Consider the following 19,848-nt stretch of genomic DNA (forward strand, 5'->3'; position numbering starts at 1 on the left):
GGTTCCACCATGTTGGCCAGGATGGTCTCCATCTCTTGACCTCGTGATCTTCCCGCCTCGGCTTCCCAAAGTGCTGGGATTACAGGCGTAAACCACCACGCCCAGCCTGATTTTTATTTCTTATTGAAGTTATTTTTACCTATCTTTTATATTTTCTTCTCAATAATTACCCATTTTATGTAAATTAAAACATTTATTTACATAAATTTGTCTAAAATATCACTTTGTGATTTTCAAAATATCTACAGTATCTAATATTATGTTCCCTTTTCATTTTTGTTTCTTCCAGTGAATCTTTCACCAATTCTTTTTTCTTTTTCTTTTCTTTTCTTTTTCTTTTTTTTTTGAGACAGAGTCTTGCCATGTTCCTCAGGCTGGAATGCAGTGGTACGATCTTGGCTTACTACAACCTCTGTCTCCCGAGTACAAGTGATTCTTCTGCCTCAGCCTCCCAAGTAGTTGGGATTACAGTCACGCACCACCCTGCCCAGCTAAATTTTGTATTTTTAGTAGAGCTGAGGTTTTGCTGTTTTGGCCAGGCTGGTCTTGAATTCCTTACCTCAGGTGATCCACCCAGCTCGGCCTCCCAAAGTGCCGAAATTACAGGCGTGAGTCACGGTGTCCGGCCCCTTTTTTTTTTCTTTGACTAGTCTGTCTATTAGCGATTTCAAAGAAGTAGCATTAATTCTATTGAACCTCAATGTGTTTCTTACAATGCTTCTGAGGTGTAATTTACACATAAGATTTATCCATTAACAAAAATGAAAGTTTACAATTCAGTTATTTTTGGCAAATTTACCAAGTTATGAAATTGTCACCACTGTGCAGTTTTAGAACATTTTCATCACCCCAATTAGACTGTTTATTGTTCATGTACAGTTAATTCCCATTTCACACCAGCTCCAGGCGACCATTAATCTACTTTCTGTTTGTATGATTTGCCTTTTCTAGACATTTCCTATAAATGGGAATTTGTAGAACACAGGGCCCTTTGTGTCTGGCTTCTTTCACTTAATTTTATTGAATGAACCTCTTTATTTTTATTTCTTATTTATTTATTTTGAGACGGAGTTTCACTCTGTCCTCAGGCTGAAGTGCAGTGGTGCGATCTCAGCTCACTGCAACCTCCACCTCCCAGGTTTAAGTGATTCTCCTGCCTCAGCCTCCCAAGTAGCTGGGACTACAAGCGCACGCCACCATGCCCAGCTCATTTTTGTATTTTAGTAAAGACGGGGTTTCACCATGTTGGCCAGGATGGTCTCGATCTCTTGACTTCATGATCCGCCCATCTCGGCCTCCTAAAGTGCTAGGATTACAGGCATGAGCCACGGTGCCCGCCCCCGCCCCCTTCCCACCCCGCCTCCCAGAAGCTCTCAGAGCTTGTCGGAGTCTTATGACCTTCAGAGCCCTCCAGGCCTACAGCATTCTAGGAAGTCAGAGCCTTCATCTCCTAGCACGGAAGCAACCCTCTTGGTCTCCCCACCCCCTTCGTATAGTTGGCCAAATGTTCTGAAACAAATCAAAGACCTGCCTTTCAGCATGTCCTGGGAGGTTCAGACAGCGCTTGACTCAATGAAACAGTCAGCGTTGAGTGGCATTTCCTTCCTTTAGAGATAAAGACACTACAATTCCAGGCACTCCTGCATCTGCGGAAGCATTCTGGACGGCCAGGACACCCTCTGCGCCGACCACTACCAGCATCGCAGGCGTCTTTAGCTGGCTTTCCCAGCGGAAAACCGTGCTTGGTGTTTGCACACCGCTCAAGGGACATTTTCGAACAAAGCATCGAGGAAGGGGCAAAAACACATCAACATGGCCGTTCTCTGGGGTTGGGGATATTGAAGTGTGACATTAGCAAAGGCTCAATTTGTTTACGAGAGAGGGTCCCCATAATTAGCCTTGCAGATTGCCCGTCCCCCCCCCCCCCCCGCCCTCTCCGTAGATTCAGGTAGAAGCATGTTCTAACCGTCTAGAGCACAAACAGGCAACAGTAGCAGTGAAGTGACTCAAGGGGCCAGGATCCAGGACGAAGGTGCTCAAAGAAGACTTGAGTTTGATCTGTATGTAGTGCGCTCATCTATCTTGAAACTGGGAAATTAAAAATTAAAATAAAGTTTTTATCTACTATGCAAATACATCTGCAAACGCGTCATGAAGTAAAGATAAATCAGTGCCAAGGGAGCTCTTTGTCACAGCTCTCTAATCCTGGCAGGTTTGCGGATCGCGGAGGGGAGCCCCTGGAAAGCCGGGCCTGCAGGGACGCACCGGGCTGCCCCGGCGCTCCCCACCGCACACTAGGAGGCAGCACGGCGCAGAGGAACCCGCAACGGACGGGAAGCCGGGGTGTGCGCCCCGGGCGAGTGCTCTCGCCCGCCGGCGTCCCCATCGTTAAAGTGGGGGCGAGGGCAGCCTCGCGGGACAGCTGCGGGAGGATTAAATGAACAAGTGCAGGTTCACCTTCTGGGCGCTGACAGCGATCCGTGGGCGGTGGCGAAATACCAAGTCGCCGTCCCGCTCGCTCCCTCAAAAGTTTTGGGAGTCACGCGGCGTGGCGGGAGGGCTCCAGAGACCTCGAGCGGTCGCACCCAGCGAACCCCGAAGCTTCTCCAAAGCCCGGCCCGCGGCTCGCGGCGCGGGGTGTGCGGGGACTACAGTTTCCAGAGTGCCCTGCGGCGACGGGCGGAGCCGGGGAGCACCCGCAGCCAATTAGGGGGTCTCGGGGCGCTGCCGGGGAGCTGCAGGTGGAGCCCGCCGGTGGGCGGGCGCGGGGACGGTCCCCCGGAACCGGTCCGGGGCTCTCGCGGGCAGGGCCGGCGGGGGCTGCGGGGCCGGCACGAGGGAGGCGGCCCCGGGGACTGACAGGGCGGGGGCGGGGACGCGGCCGCCTGCGCGGTTCCGGGTGCTCCCGGCGCGGCGCTGCCCGAAGCGCACTTGATCGAGGTCGGGCTGCGGGGAAGGGCGGGTCTCGGGAGAATCCCGAGAGCCGCAGCGTCCTCCAACTCCTCCTCTCCTTCTCCTCGCGGCGGCCAGAGCCACAGCCACAGCCACAGCCACAGCCACAGCCAGAGCCCGAGCCTGAGCCGGCGCCACTGCGCCCCTGGCCATGGCTTTCGCCAATTTCCGCCGCATCCTGCGCCTGTCTACCTTCGAAAAGAGAAAGTCCCGCGAATACGAGCATGTCCGCCGCGACCTGGACCCCAACGAGGTGTGGGAGATCGTGGGCGAGCTGGGCGACGGCGCCTTCGGCAAGGTTTACAAGGTGAGGGCGCGGAGGTGGGTGGCCGGGCGCGCTCCGAGGGGCTCCGGAAGGAAGGGCGCCCGCCCCGGCCCCGGCCAGCCTGACTCTGGTTCTGAGGGCTGAGCTCGGGGTTCCTGGCTCCCGTCCCGGTGACTCTTGTTCTTTGGGGGGAACAGCACTCGATCCGGCCGAGTCCCTGTGTTCTGGGCGCCCCCTCCGGGCACGGCTGCCGCCCCCGCCCCAGTCCTGTTTCAGAGCACTTCCTGTGCGTCCCGCACTGCGCTCAGCGCCGCACGGGGAGACAAAGGGGCGCTGACAGGACCCCAGCATCCGAGAGGGCCACTCGAGGCACCTTCCGGGGACCTTCCGTAAAACTGTGATAACGGGGCACACTTTCTAAAAAGAGAGACCACACAGATGCTGTGGGAATATCGAGGCGACGGGGACCGAGAAACTCGGCAGCGCTTGGAAGGGTTGGGAGTTGGGGACACATCTGAAGATGAGCCAGAGACTGGGAAGGGGGGTGGGATGGCCTCTGGAGTGAGAGGTGGGGCCGGGCAGAGGGGGAGGTCCGGGTCTGGGGAATGCCGAGCCGCGGGGAACAGATTTGATTCCGTCGGTCTGAGTCACAGCTGGGGAGTCTCCCAGCCTGCAGTCACCTCTCCCTTAGAGGAAGACGGGGCAGAGAGCTTTTGTGGAGTGGATGGGGCAGAGCTGATCGAATCTAGAGAAGTGAGGCGAGAGGACGTTGGTCTGTTGTTGGGAACTAATTCTGAGGTGCTGAATTGTTTTAGGGAGCCAACACCTACAGCTTGATTCCCTCCTTTCCCCTAAGAAAACTTTTGCTGGGAGACTCCCACTTGTTAAATTCGTGTATACCTCCAGGAGAGCACCTCTCTCCTAAGCCACCGTCCTCCTCCTTGGGGCTCCTGTAGATTGTGGGCCACTCTGACCCGAGGATTGCCCTTCTAGGAGGCTGGACCACAGAGAAGGCTTCCTCTGACTTGAAAGTGGTCTATCGTCTAGTTACCAAAATTATTCCTAGATGACCAATGATAGCATCATTTGGGAGCTTGTGAGAAGTGACAAATCTCAGCTGGGAGCAGTGGCTCACGCCTGTAACCTCAGCACTTTGGGAGGCCAAGTTGGGCAGATCACAAGGTCAGGAAATGGAGAACATCTTGACCAACATGGTGAAACTCCGTCTCTACTAAAAATACAAAAAAATTAGCCCGATGTGGTGGTTCGTGCCTGTAGTCCTAGCTGCTCCGGAGTCTGAGGCAGGAGAATTGCTGGAACTCACGAGACAGAGGTTGCAGTGAGCCGAGATGGCACCACTGTACTCCAGCCTGGGCGACAAAAGCAAAAATCACTTAGGTGATTACTAAGCAAATAGGTTTGAGATGTACTGCTCTAGGGACTTGGAGTGGTGCCAATGTTTTTCTTTTTCTTTTCTTTTCTTTTCTTTTTTTTTTGAGACAGGGTTTTCCTCTGTTGCCCAGTCTGGAGTAAAGTGGTGCGATCTTGGCTCACTGCAACGTCTGCCTCCTGAGCTCAAGTGATTCTCATGCCTCAGCCTCCTGAGTAGCTAGGACTACAGGTGCACACCACAGCCTGGCTACATTTTGTGTTTTCTGTAGAGTTGGGGTTTGGCCATGTTGCCCAGGCTGGTCATGAACTCAGCTCATGAGGTCAGCCTGTCAGCATTCCAAAGTGTTGGCACCTGACCTGGAGTGGTGGCAATTTTGAGACCAACCAGGCCCTCCTGGTGCCTCTTTTTTTTTTTTTTTTTTCTTTTTTTGAGATGGAGTCTCACTCTGGTGGGCAAGCTGGAATGCAGTGGTTTGATCTCAGCTCACTACAGCCTCCACTTCCCAGGTTAAAGTGATTTTCCTACCTCAGCCACCACGCCTGGCTAATTTTTGTATCTTTAGTAGAGACAAGGTTTCACCATGTTGTCTAAGCAGATCTCAAACTCATGCCTTGGGCTTCCAAAGTGCTAGGATTACAGGCGTGAGCCACCGTGCTTGATCCGGTGCCTCTTTCGTTACCTTACCACCTTCCGTCTGAGCCCACACTTCCCGTTACCGGGTGGGGAGAGGTCTTGTGATGAGAGGCAGTGTTTTTGGACTGCCCCGATTTGCTGTCCTCCTGTGCCTGAGGGCCTTGCGCATATTTGAGGGCAGCCAGCTCACCCTCTCCTCAGCACACCTTTTCTTTACTCTTCTCAGAGCTGCATCTTCCTCCTGGTGGCACCAGAGAATGGTCCTCAGCCTTGTACCTCTCGCTGGACAGTGTCAGTGCCCTTGCCTGGCTTAGACAGAGCCTGCTCCTGGAGCTGTGCTCTGACTGCCGTGAAGGCAGCAGGACCCTCGGTCAGCTCACCGCAGGACCCACTTTCTCCGGGATGTTCACTTGCTGTTTACAGTGTATGCTGTTCGCTCTCAAGGTTTTTGTTGTTTTCTTTTTTGTTTCTTCATTAGGGAAATGGATTTTGTTTCTTCCAATTGCCTTCTTGTCCCCTTCTCTGCGATGTGTCCTGGCTTCATAGGGTTCATCTTCCTTTAAACTTAAATGCAGAACTTTGTTTTTACGCCGGTAAGATTTCCCCTTGTCATTTTCGGTTGTGTTTCCGCCTGCTTTAGCCCCGTAGGACTCCCCTGCTACTCTGAAAGTTTCATACAAAGGAACTTATCCAGTTCACAAGCTATACCGTCTCCTCTTGGTTCTCCAAAGCATGTGGAAAGTCAGTTTTTAAAAAAGTGACTCCAGGGCCTGGTGCCGTGGCTCACCCCTGTAATCCCAGCACTTCAGGAGGCCGAGGTGGGTGGATCACTTGAGGTTAGGAGTTTGAGACCAGCTGCGGCAACACGGCAAAACCGCAACTCTACTAAAAATGCAAAAATAAAAAATTAGCTGGGCGTGGTGGTGCATGCCTATAATCCTATCTACTTAGGAGGCTGAGGCAGGAGAATTGCTTGAACCCGTGAGTCAGAGATTGCAGTGATAAGATCGCACCACTGCCCTTAAGCCTGGGTGACAGAGGGAGACGCCATCTCAAAAACAATGACCACAACAAAAAAGTGACTTTAATTCTCAAAGTTGTGAGCTGGCTCCACCACAGGCCTCTCCCCCTACCTCTCTGAATCCACGATTTTCTCTTAATTAAGGGAGAGCCAGACCAAGAGAGCTATGTGATGGCTGATAGACCTGAGCAATCTATTCTATTACCTACTTGGCCTTAGCATGTACCCCTCTGACCTAAGCCAACCCCATATGCCTTGGTGCCCAGAGAAGAGAAGGGACTAGCATCCAGAGCTCTGGGCCTCAGTTGAACACTTTTTCCTTAGTCACCAACTAAGGAAGACCCATCCTGGATCAGAGATCACTGTCACCCAGGCTGCCTACTCTGGAGAGGTGCTGTTGACTCACCCCTCCTGGCTGAAGTCGAAGCAGGTATTGCTTTTACTAAAGACCCCGCTAATCAAGGACCACGACTCCTGCCCACGTAGTTTGGTTGTTCCCTGGCCTGGTCACTGAAGTAACCCAAACCAAACATTCCATCTTGGTTTTGTGGCTGGAGCCAGAGATTCCGTTTTGACATGGCACCTGAGAAAGCAGTTGGCAGGGAGCTGAGGAGGGACCGCCAGCAGTACTGTTTTTCTTCTGACAGCCTAAGTGATGAAGGCTTCCTGAGGTCTTTCCTGGCCTTGGAAATTTGAATTTGTCAACACTGTTAGGGAGGACTCTAAGATTCCAGATTTCCTGATGAGTCTCCACATTAGCAGTCTCCAAGATATCAAGCCTCCTTTCTCCTCTTCTCCCTGATGAGTCTTTATCTATCTGCCTCAGGAGAAAGATAGGAGGATAGGATTGATTTTGTGCCACGTCTATCTCATTCTCACCCAATCCCTTTGTGATTGCAAATTGGTTTCAAAAGAAAACCATTCTTAGTTCATTACTAGGATACAGACTGGGCTGGGTGCAGGTGTGGTGATCCTAGCCTGTAATCCCAGCCTTTTGGGAGGCTGAGATGGGCGGATCATGAAGTCAGAAGTTCAAGACCAGCCCGGCCAATATGGTGAAACCCCATCTTTATTAAAAATACAAAACAGGCTGGGCTTAGTGGCTCATGCCTGTAATCCAAGTCCGTCTTTATTTATTTTATTTTTATTTATTTTTTTAAAGACGGTGTTTCACCATGTTGGTCAGGCTGGTCTTGAACTCCCGACCTCAGGGGAACCGCCCACCTTGGCCTCCAAAGTGCTTGGATTACGGGCTTAAGCCACCACACCCGGCCAGCCCAGTCTTTAAAAAACAAAACAAAACGAAACAAAATACAAAACATTAGCCGGGCATGGTGGCACATGCCTGTAAGCCTGTAATCCCAGCTACTCGGAGGCCGAGGCAGGAGAATCACTTGAACCTGGGAGGCAGAGGTTGCAGAGAGCCGAGATTATGCTGCTGGCACTCCAGCCTGCACAACAGAGCGAGACTCTGTCTCAAAAAAAAAAAGAAAAAAAGAGAAAAAAAAAAGTAAAGTTTACAAGCTATTTGGTTTTAAAATTCTTATCACTGAAAATCATCTTCATTGTGAAGAGGAGGTAGAAAGGGGAAAAGGTGATAGGTCGAGTGGGAACAGCTGACGTTAGTGGGGTGGGCTTACTGTTACAACAGCAGGCGGCACGGTCCTCATTCACCCAGTGTGGACGGGGAACATGAGGAATGAAAGGAGGCTGGTCCGAAGGTAGTGGGTGATCAGAACTTATTAACATTAGTGTCATGAAAGTTGGTATACAACCCCCCACTGCTAAATTTGACTGGCTTTAAAAAAATAATAATTAAAAAAAAAAAAAAGCCGGGCGCGGTGGCTCAAGCCTGTAATCCCAGCACTTTGGGAGGCCAAGGCAGATGGATCACGAGGTCAAGTGATCGAGACCATCCTGGTCAACATGGTGAAACTCCATCTCTACTAAAAATACAAAAATTTTAGCTGGGCATGGTGGCACGTGCCTGTAATCCCAGCTACTCAGGAGGCTGAGGCAGGAGAATTGCCTGAACCCAGGAGGCGGAGGTTGCGGTGAGCTGAGATCACACCATTGCACTCCAGCCTGGGTAACAAGAGCGAAACTCCGCCTCAAAAAAAAAAAATAAAAAGAAATGAAAGGAGTTGGGTTAGCAGGCTGAGATGGTTTTTCTGCGTCTTTTGGTTTGTTTTTAGAGGCAGTGTCTTACTCTGTCACACAGACTGGAGTGCAGTGGCACCATCATTGCTCACTGTAGCCTCAAACTCCTGGGCTCAGGGGATCCTCCTGCCTCAGCTACCAGAGTAGCTGTGACTATGGACACACGCCACCACACCTGACTAATTTAAATTTTTGTAGAGATTGGGTCTTGTTATATTGTCCAGGTTGGTCTTGAACTCCTACACTCAAGTGATCGTCCTGCCTCAGCCTTCCAAAGTGCTGGGATTACAGGTATGAGCTACTGAGCCTGGTATCCTTCTTAAGAATTGCTTTGCCAGCCTGAGCAACATAATGAAACTCCATCTCCACGAAAAATGCAAAGAATTGGTCGGGCACGGTGGCTCATACCTGTAATCCCAGCGCTTTGGGAGTCCGAGACAGGCAGATCATGAGGTCAGGAGTTCGAGACCAGCCTGGCCAATATGGTGAAACCGAGTGTCTACTAAAAATACAAAAATCAGCCGAGCCTGGTGATGGGCACCTGTAATCCCAGCTACTCAGGAAGCTGAGGCAGGAGAATCGCTTGAAACTGGAAGGGGGAGATTGCAGTGAGCTGCAATAGCACTGCTGCACCCCAGCCTGGGCTAAAGAGTGAAACTCCATCTCAAAACAAAATAATAATAAAAAAGTAGCTGGGTGTGGTAGCATGGGCCTGTGGTCCCAGCTACTCAGGAAGCTGTGGTGGCAGGGTCACTTGAGCCTGGCTGGCAGCAGTTGCAGTGAGCTGAGATCCTGCCGCTGCGCTCCAGCCCAGGAAACAGAATGAGACCCTGAGAGCCTGTCTCAGAACAAACAAACAAACAAAAAATAGAAAATTGCTTTGGTTTTGATTTTTTGTTGTTTTCATACTTTTTTTTTTTTTCAAGATGGAGTCTTGCTCTGTCACCCAGGCTAGAATGCAGGGAGGCAGTCTCAGCTCGCCGCAACCTCCGCCTACCGGGTTCAAGCAATTCTCCTGCTTCAGCCTCCTAAGTAGCTGGGATTACAGGTGCTCACCACCACGCCCAGCTAATTTTTGTATTTTTAGTAGAGACGGGATTTCACCATGTTGGCCAGGCTGGTCTCAAACTCTTGACCTTGTGATCTGCTCTCCTTGGCCTCTCAAAGTGCTGGGATTACTGGGATGAGCCACCAAGCCTGGCCTTTTTAAACCTTTAAAAAATTTATTATTTTGCAAAACTGGGAATTTACCAAACAAATAGCAACAATTAAAAATAAAAAATTAGCCGGGCGCGGTGGCTCACACCTGTAATCACAAACAAACAAAAAAGAGTTAAAATATGGCTGGGCGCGGTGGCTCACACCTGTTATCACACTTTGGGAGGCCAAGGTGGGAGGATCACCTGAGGTCAGGAGTTTGAGACCAGCCTGGCCAACATGGCGAAACCTTGTCTCTACTGAAAATACAAAAATTAGCCTGGCGTGGTGGCAGGTGCCTGTAATCCCAGCTACTCAGGGAGGCTGAGGCAGGAGAATCGTTTGAACCCAGGAGTGCCACCTGGTTGCAGTGAGCCGAGCTCGTGCCACTGCACTCCAGCCTGGGGGACAGAGCAAGACTCTGTCTCAAAAAAGGAGAAGAAATTTAAAATAGATTAAATAATCGTATGCCAGGCACTGTGCTAGGCACTTTACTTAATATGTAGTAGAAGACAATTATGCCTTTGTGAAAACCACAGAGCTATGCAAAATCATGCAGTAAAAACTAGAGGTCTTATGGGAAGAATGGGGTTGAGAGTACAGCACTCAAGAACTTCACTAACGGCGTCTTTTAAAAAAAGTTCAGAATCGAAAAACCAGTAGTGCAGTTTTACACAAGTTACGTGGAGAAGACACACACACACACACACACACACACACACATGCTGCAGTAAGTAGGCATTTTACTTAAAAAGGATTCGCCGCATGGGCGGGCGTGGGTGCTGGGCAGGCAGCAGTGTGGGAGGCTGTGGGAGGAGGTGCATTCGCGGATCATCTGATGGCAGACGCACCTGGGTGGGGCTCAGAGGTGGTTGATGGATGATGGAGGCGTGTGCGTGTGTGTTTTGTGCATTCCTTCAACACCCAGATCAGCTGAAAGCAGTTTTCTGCATTCACCTACTGCGTTCACTTGCTGTTTCTGTACGTAAGCAAACACGACCTTAGCTAATGCTAAGAGTCACTCCCTAGCATGTCGATGGTGCTGATGAAAAGTTGGCAGGTTCAAAATAAGGGTTTTTACAGAGCTGACTGTATCTTGATGAGCAGCTTTGTACAGTTCTTGCTGTATTTTATTTTATTTGAGACGGAGTCTTACTCTGTCCGCCAGACTTGGAGTGTAGAGTGGTATTCGAGACAGGACGAGCAGCTACAGAAAACAAAAGCAAACCACAGGGCAGCAGAAGAAGCCTTTGTAAATGACATTGATGGGTCGTCCCCAGGCACTGTGTGAGAACGGGTGGCCTGGCTGTGTGACTTTAACCCCAAGTCCAGCAAGCAGGCTAAAGACATCTCCCACATGTGCTCAGTGCTCATCTCCCTCAAGCAGGCCCCGCTGGTGCACTGAAGAGCCACCCTGTGGAAAAACTACATCTGCAATATCCTAATCCTTCTCAGTGAAGCTCTTCACAGTCACTGGATTAATTATGCTGAGTTCTTTTGGACCAAACCTTTTTGTCTTTAGAACTGATCATTGTTTGTGACTGCATGTTTCCTTCAACTGTGTTCTCCCTGGCATTCAGAGAGGGCGAGGAGGAAGAGAGAGGGAGGAAAGCCTCCCAACAGTAGCCTCAACCTGTGCTTTTGTGCATTATTCTGAGAATAAATTTCTATTTTAAACTAAAAAAAAGAGCCCGGGGGGCTCTGCAGTGATCTCGGCTCACTGCAACCTCTGCTTCCTGGGTTCAAGTGAGTCTCCTGCTCCAGCCTCTTGAGTAGCTGGGATTACAGGTGTGCGCCACCATGCCGGGCTAATATGTGTATATATATTTGTTCTATTTTTAATAGGGACTGGGTTTCATCATGTTGGCCAGACTGGTCTGGAATTCCTGGAATTCCTGACCTCAAGTGATCCACCCGCCTTGGCCTCCCAAGTGCTGCGATTACAGACATGAGCCGCTGTGCCCGGTTGTTACTGTATTTTAAATTATTTTTTAGGCTATATATATATTTTTTTTCAGATGGAGTTGCACTTTTTTGCCCGGGCTGGAGTGTAGTGGCACCATCTCGGCTCACTGCAACCTCGCCTCCCAGGTTCAAGTGATTCTCCTGCGTTGGCCTCCCGAGTAGCTGGGATTGCAGGTGCCTGCCACTAATTAGCCCGCAGGCTAATTTTTGTATTTTTAGTAGAGATGGGGTTTTGCCATGTTGGCCAGGCTGGTCTCGAACTCCTGACCTCAGGTGATCTGCCCACTTCCTCCTCCCAAAGTGCTGGGACTACAGGTGTGAGCCACCATGCCCGGCCTAGGCTAGACTTTCAAAGGGAGTCACTACGTCAAAGCATATGCCTAATGGAGGGTGATTTTTTTTTTTTTTTTTTTTTTTTTTTTTATAAGAAAAAGAATAAAGAAGAGGAAGAAAGAGAAAGAGGAAGAGGGAGAGAGGATGGGGGTATTGCTTTATTGCCCGGGCTAGAATGTAATCTAAATATGGGTATGCCTATAATTGTCCTTAATAATGGAGATATAAAAGAAAATGAGGGAAGAGAATAACAAACAAGGAGCCAACCAGCATTTCGTTTACACTTCTAAGTTGATATGATGTGGTACTGATCTACGTATTCCTGTATTGGGTGCGTATATATTTAGGATCTTTAGCTCTTCTTGTTGTTGCATTGATCCTTTTATCATTATATAATGTCCTTCTTTGCTTCTTTTGATCTTTGTTGCTTAATTGTAACTTCTGCTTTTTATTTATTTATTTTAACTTTCTGTTTGGTTGGTAAATCCTTCTGCGTCCCTTGTTTTGAGTCTTTGTGTATCCTTGAATGTGAGATGGGTCTGGATGCAGCATACTGATGGGTTTTAGTTTTTTATTCAAATTGCCTGTCTGTCTTTGGATTGGGGGATTTAGTTAATTTAAATTTAGAATTAATAATAATATATGTGAGTTTAATACTGCCACTTAATATTAGCTGGCTATTTTGCCCATTAGTTGATGTAAATTCTTCATTATATTGATGCTCTTTTTGGTATTTTTTTTAGAAAGGCTGATACTGTTTGTTCCTTTCTATGTGTAGTGGTCCTTTCAGAAGCTCTTGTAAAGCAGGCTTGGTGGTAATGAAATCTCTGAGTGCTTGCTTATTCACAAAAAACTTTATTTTTCCTTCACTTGTGAAGCTTAGTTTGGCTGGATGTGAAATTCTGGGTTGAAAGTTCTTTTCTTTAAGGATATTAAATATTGGTCCCCACTCTCTTCTGGCTTGTAGGGTTTCTGCTGAGAGATCTGCTGCTAATAGGCTTCCCTTTGTGGGTAACCTGACCTTTCTCTCTGGCTGCCCTTAGTACTTTCTCCTTCATTTCAACCCTGGTGAATCTGACGATTATGTGCCTTGGAGTTGCTCTTCTTGAGGAATATCTCTGTGGTGTTCTCTGTATTACCTGGAGTTGAATATTATCCTGCCTTACTAAGTTGGGAAAATTTTCCTGAATAATATCCTGAAGCATATTTTCCAGCTTGGATTCATTCTCTTCGTCACATTCAGGTACACCTATCAAGCGTAGATTAGGTCTTTTCACATAGTCCCATATTTCCTGGAGACTTTGCTTGTTCCTTTTTATCCTTTTTTCTCTAATCTTGTCTTCTTGTTTTATTTCATTGAGTTGGTCTTCGACCTCTGATATCCTTTCTTCTGCTTGATCAATTCGGCTGTTAAAACTTGTGCATACTTCACGAAGTTCTCGTATTGTGTTTTCCAGCTCCATCAATTCACTTATATTCCTCTCTAAATTGTGTATTCTTGTTAACATTTCGTCAAATCTTTTTTCAAAGTTCTTAGTTTCTTTAGATTGGTTTAAAACAAGTTCTTTTAATTCACAGAAGTTTCTCATTATCCACATTTTGAAGCCTGCTTCTGTAATTGGAACACACTCGTTCTCCATCAAGCCTTGTTTCGTTGCTGATGAGGAACTGGGATCTCCTGCTGAGGAAGAGGCGTTCTGATCTTGGGTATTCTCAGCCTTTCTTGGCTGTTTTCTTCCCTTCGTTATAAATTTATCCATCTGTGGTCTTTGTATTTACTGTCTTTGTAATTGAGTTTCCGAGTGGACGTCCGACTTATTGATTCTCAGCTCCGAAATCTGAGCAACCCACTGCACCGACTAAATCAGCGGCGTTAAGATTGATGGTGCTTTTCTGACTCTGCACCAAGAACCGACGCTCCGAGGCGCCGGCAAAACCGCCTCGCCGGTCACAAGAGTCGCGCTGGCGACCCGTGGGGCTCCTCCACTGGGAATCTCCTGGTGCGTGAGCAACAAGAATTCATGTGAAGGTATGGCGTCCTCTCGTTCTTTGCGCTTTCACTGGGAGCTACAATCCCGAGCTGCTAGTGATCAGCCATCTTGGATCTCTCTCCTGGAGGGTGATTTTAAAAATAAAATGAGATAAATTAATATAGGTCCCTTTTGTCTCTTGCTATTGCTGAGTCCTCTTAAGACCCCTCAAGTACACAGGGGGCCTTGGCAGCTTGGCCTTGGCCTGTGCAGAGCGTAGATGCCCCTGCTGTGTGCTGGCTTCAGGAGTGATGTGACATTTTGCCCTCCCTGCCTGGTTGAGAGGAAGCCCAGGTTAAGTGAGGCAGGAGCCCTCCCAGGCCTTCTTGCCCCTCCCTGGGCCAGGGGCCTTCTCCTTTCACCTCTTCTCCTGCCTACTAGTTTGAAAGCCTGGGTTTCCTCTTCCTGCGGGGCTGCCCAAGGTCTCAGCGCTGCTCTCCTCCTCCGGAAAGAGATCTGCCCTCAGGCAGTAACCTTGTTTCCGCTCAGCTAAGTATTTTTAAACCCAAGTCCATGCTATTGTGAGTGGGTTTCTGACTTGTGACTCAGCCCCCAAACCAAGGGGGTCTGAACTTCCTGGGGATGACTCCCTTCAAGCGAGTCTGGCTTCTGTGTGGGGCCGTGCCCGCAGCCCTTCGGGACTGATTTCACACTGGCCAGTCTGGGAATTTTTTTGGCTGATTCGAAAGCAAGCAAGGGGAAGGGACTGAAACAGATGGACCCACCCTCCACCTAGGACTCCCCTGTGGCCTAGCCTCCTGAGGTTACCAAGACTCAGGGGGCTCTCCAGGGGCTGTCACCCCACAGACCCCAGAACAGCCCTGGGTAGTCACTCCCAGGCTCACTGCTGTTGAGGATAGTGGAATGGTGGTGGTGAAGGGAAGAGATTTGGGGCTCAGTGGGGTCTGGGTCCCAGTCCTGGCTCTGTTTGAACCCCACGTAGGCGGCCACCTCCTCCTCTGAACCTGAGTCTTGTGTCTGCAAAATGCAGTTGGTTACAGGGCCGATAGGAATGGAGAAGGTGATGTGTTTAGTGTCTGATCCCCGCCCAGGAAGGGCTCAGGAAATGACGATGAGGTGTTATTATTGATGCTCTTGGTGTCCGATGGAGAAGTTCCTGACCCGCCACTATGTCTTGAACCTGGGACAAGGCCAGATACTTCAGTGTTCATAGCATAGCCCTCATGCTAAGGCTTCCTCACCTGGCATGACTGGCATTTTGGGCAGGTTGTTCTTTGTGATGAGCTGTCCTGCGCATTATAGGGTGTTCCACAGGATCGCTGGCTTCTACCCACTGGATGCCAGAACGCCTCCTCGCAGCTGTGGCAACCGAAAGTGTCCCCAGACATTGCCACATGCCTCATGGGGGAGGGAAGCATCATGGCTCCATCTGAGAACCACTGCCTCGTGCAGATGAATGAGACTGGTCTCAAACGCCTAACGTTTCTTTATTCAGCCTGGCAGACAGTATTTGCTGACCTCCTGTGCCAGGTCTCTGGGTGTGCAATGAAAGACGGGCCTTGCAGCCAGAGAAGCCAGGACAGCATCCTGGCTGTCCCACGTAGTCACTGTGTCCTTTCAGGCAAGTGGCTTGTCTCAGCTTCCCCATGAGTACAGTGGGGCTGACTACACCCTCGGGAGCTATTGTGGGAATTGCATCAGTAGCTCACACAGCGAGTATTCAGTTGGCCACAGTAGGTGCTCAGGATAAGAAGGTGGCCTCCCCTGCTGCTTCCAGTGTGTTGTGGGGGAGGAGACAGGAAGGTGCTACGTCCCATGAGAGTTGTACAGGGACAAACAGGCAGCCATCCATGTGCGGGGAAGCTTCCACCTGGTACGGCAGGCGGGATGGTGATAAGGTGGAGAAGGAAGTCCAGGCCAGAAGAGAGGCCGGCCCATTGAGGCCCGACGTTGCTGACTGCTGGCTGTTAGGTCCGATGTGGCCTGAAGATGGGGCCAGGCAGTGTGGCCCCCGTGGAAGTTGAACTAAATTTAAATTGATTGCCAGGATTTTTAAATGAAGAGATTTCACAGAAAATCTCAGATTCCTGTCTTCTCTGTAAGTATCAGATAAGCTGGTCCTGGGCCAGGCACGGTGGCTTACGCCTGTAATCCTAGCACTTTGGGAGGCCAAGGTGGGTGGATCACCTGATGTCAGGCGTTGGAGACCAGCCTGGCCAACACGGTGAAACCTCGTTTCTACTAAAAATAAAAAAATTAGCCAGGCATGGTGGTGCACACCTGTAGTTCCAGCTACTTGGGAGACTGAGGCAGGAGATGCACTTGAACCTGGGAGGTAAAGTTTCCAGTGAGCTGAGATCGCACCACTATACTCCAGCCTGGGCAACAGCAAGATTCTGTCTCAAAAAATATATAGTAAGTTGGTCCCTTCTGCATCTGGGCCAATGATGCTGTCCAAGGGAGCGTCACAGGCCACAGGCAATGGCCGGTTTTCCAGTCATCTCATTCAAACCAGAGGAAAAGTAGGGAAATGAAGTTCCATGGTATATTTATCACTTCAGCATGTGATAAATGTGAAATTAAAGCAATGTGCTAAATCGTTTTTCATGCGAAGCCTTTGAAGTTGGTAGGTGTTGCTCTTACGGCACATCTCCCTCTGCATGGCCATGTGTCAGGTGCTCAACAGTGACAGGTGGCTAGTGGCTACTGTGTTGGGCATGACAGATCTGGCCTCTAGTGTTGCCTCCACAAACCCAGTGGTCACTGGATTTGGGAACTGAGTATGGCCAAGGGCAGGGCCAGATCTGCAATAGCATTTGGGGGCGTGGCTCATTCGGGTTGCCATACAGAATACCATATACTGGGTGACTTGCAAACAGTGAACATTTTATTTCTCATGGTTTGGAGGCTGGGAAGTCCAAGATCAAGGCTCTCACAGAGTTGGTGTCTAGTGAGGGCCTGCTCAGCTTCATACATGGTGCCTTCTCGCTGTGTCCTCACATAGTGGAAGGGACAGTGGGAGAGCTAGCCTTCTAGGGTCTATTTTTTTTTTTTTTTTTTGGGACAGACTCTCACTCCTTCGCCCAGGCTGGAGTGCAGTGGCATGATCTCAGCCCACTGCAAACTCCACCTCCTGATCAAGAGATTCTCCTTCCTGCCTCAGCCTCTAGAGTGTCTGGGATTACAGGCATGCGCTACCGTGCCTGGCTAATTTTGTATTTTTAGTAGAGATGAGGCTTCTCCATGTTGGTCAGGCTGGTCTTGAACTCCTGACCTCAGGTGATCTGCCCACCTCGGACTCCCAAAGTGCTGGGATTATACAGGTGTGAGCCACCGTGTCCGGCGCCTGGCTCTACCTCTTGCAGGTTGGGTGATCCTGAGGAATTTACTTATCTCTGCCTCGGTTTCTTAAGCTGTGAAATGGTGCTGGTAATGGTACAATCGCATAGGGCTGTTGGAAGATGAAATGAGATAACCCATAGAAACCACTTGGTCTAGGACACTGGAAGAAGTCACCTAAGTGTTAGCTTTAGATTGTTTATTGAGCACTTAACAGACTATACTTGTGCCAGGCCCTGTGGTTTCCAAAGTGAACAAGGTAGATGAGTAGGGAGTTGACTTTTGCTCAGTTCTTATCTGTCCATCATTTATTCTTCTATCCCCGTGAAAGGCAGGGGGATACCCTCACTCCACACCTGATGAAGCAGAGGCCCGGAGAGGTGCAGTGACTTAACTCAGGGTCACACAGCTTTTTTATGGCAGAGCTGGGACTTCACTGAGATCTCTCTGGCCAGGAGCCTGTCTCTTTTCTCTTGCAAAGCACAGAGAGAAAAACAAAGGGGCTTGCTGGGCAGTCCACGGTCGCTTCAACGCGGTGTCTGCTCTTGGCCTTGTGGTTTCTGTGCCCAGGAATGTCACCCTTCTTTGCAAGCCTGCCTCAGCTGGATGGCGATGGATGGTGGCCTCTCATGCAGAGGAAGTGGTGAGGGGTGTAGGCAGGACTAGCACAGGAAGTGGCAGGGGAAAGGGGTGGGCGCCAGGGCAGGGAAGCCGAGTGCTCCTGGGGCCCCTCCTGGCACCCTGTGGGTGGGGCTGCTGGTACTGAAGCTGCCTGCGGTGCAGGGTGTCTCTGGGTCCCGTCAGCAGAGCAAGGAGGGCAAGGAGGTGCCGAAAGGACTCCTCCCCCCTTCTCCCTCTCTCCTCCCTTCTCCCTCTCTCCCCCACACTCACCTTCCCCTTCACTCTTTCTCTTCCCCTTTCTCTCTGCTTCCCCTGTGATGCATTTTTCTCCTTCTTCCTGAATAGCTTACTGATATTTTCTTACTAACAGGCTATACCAGGGCTAGCACAGTGGGTCACGCCTGTAATCCTAGCACTTTGGGTGGCCAAGGTAGGAGGATAGCCTGAGGCCAGGAGTTCACACCTGGCCTAGGAAATATAGGAAGACGCCATCTCTTCCAAAAAATTTAAAGTTAGCCGGGCGAGGCGGCTCTCACCTGTAATCCCAGCACTTTGGGAGGTCAAGGCGGGCGGATCACCTGAGGTTGGGAGTTTGAGGCCAGCCTGGCCAACATGGTGAAATCCTGTCTCTACTAAAAATACAAAACTGAGCTGGGCGTGGTGGCAGGTGCTTGTAGACCCAGCTACTCGGGAGGCTGAGGCAGGAGAATCGCTTAAGCCCAGGAGTTGGAGGTTACAGGGAGCCGATATTGTGCCACTACACTCCAGCCAGGCTACAGAGCAAGACTCTGTCTCAAATAAAAAAAAAAAAAAAATTAAAAATTATCCAGGTGTGGTGGCACCAACTGTAGTCCTCTAGAGGCCGAGGCAAGAGGATCACTGGAGGCCATGAATTCAAGGCTGCAGCAAGCTGTGATCACGCCAGTGCACTCCAGTCTGGGTGACAGAGGAAGACCCTGACTGAAAACGGTAACAACAAAAAGCAGGCTCTGTCAGAGCCAGAGTTAGACACCTAAGACTTCGGCGGGAGGATCGGGAAGAGGAGGCCCTTGACCCAGGCACCGGTGACTGAAGAGTTAACGCCAGCCAGCGTGGGTTGGATGGTGGAAGGTGGTGGAGGCCGCTGGCGCCTCTGGGAGGAGCTGAGGTAAGCACAGCTCCTTTGTGCTTCTGGCCGGGCTCCCCTCCTGCCACTCTGTGACTCTGCACAGCTGTCTCCTCCTCATCCTCTCTCGGGCTCTCAGCTCAGGTTCCCTCCTCAGAGAGGCCTGTCCCTCCCTGACCATGGTGGCAGCTGCCTGTAGATTTCCTTCAGGGCGGTTGTTACAAACTGGGATTCTCTTGAGTGTCTCCTTGTTTATTTTCTGTCATCCCAGCAGTGGTGACGTCCCCGAGGGCAGGGAGTGATCCTTCCTTTTCGTCCCTGGCATTCAGAGCAGGGCCTAGGAGGGTTGATGCTCAGTTGATGCCTGCTGAGCTGCAGGCAAGGGGTGGCTCGCATCTGTAATCCCAGCACTTTCGGAGGTCGAGGTGGGTGGATCACCTGAAGTCAGTCGTTCGAGACCAGCCTGGCCAACATGGTGAAAGCCCGTCTCTACTAAAAATACAAAAATTAGCCAGGCGTGGTGTCAGGTGCCTGTAATTCCAGTAACTCAGGAGGCTGAGGCAGGAGAATCGCTTGAACCTGGGAGGCAGAGGTTGCGGTGAGCGAAGATGACGCCATTGCACTCCAGCCTGGGCAACAAGAGCGAAACTCCATCTCAAAAAATTAAAAATAAGAAATACTTGCTGAGCGAATGAAAGGATGAGTGAGTGAATGCCAGGCCTCGCGTATTCCCTCTTTCTGGGCAGGCCCCGCACTGTGCTTATGATGTGGCTGCCCTCGGGAGGCCACACTGTGGTTATGAGGTGGCGCTAGGATCAATTCTGAGCTTCCTCCTAGCTTCCCTGCCTATTTACTGTGTCGCTTCGGGCAAGT

General features: G+C 50.1%; 1 protein-coding gene across 3 annotated transcripts in view; it reads left to right on the forward strand.

Annotated features, from left to right (window-relative positions):
* The first annotated feature begins 2,798 nt into the window (after positions 1–2,798).
* The window catches only part of STK10 (serine/threonine kinase 10), a 136,981-nt gene continuing 119,931 nt past the window's right edge, over positions 2,799–19,848 (forward strand). For 2 of the 3 annotated variants that reach the window (XR_012515266.1, XM_039460498.2), the window contains exon 1: positions 2,802–3,259. Coding sequence is in view for 2 of the 3 variants with exons in the window: in XM_039460498.2 (XP_039316432.1) it covers positions 3,104–3,259 (156 nt within the window). In the remaining variant the exon portion in view is untranslated. Of the gene's footprint in view, positions 3,260–19,848 lie in introns of all 3 variants that reach the window. The other variant, XM_039460497.2, reaches the window with a different exon arrangement.

This window comes from Saimiri boliviensis, chromosome 20 (assembly GCF_048565385.1).
Source record: "Saimiri boliviensis isolate mSaiBol1 chromosome 20, mSaiBol1.pri, whole genome shotgun sequence".
Classification (NCBI taxonomy): domain Eukaryota; kingdom Metazoa; phylum Chordata; class Mammalia; order Primates; family Cebidae; genus Saimiri; species Saimiri boliviensis.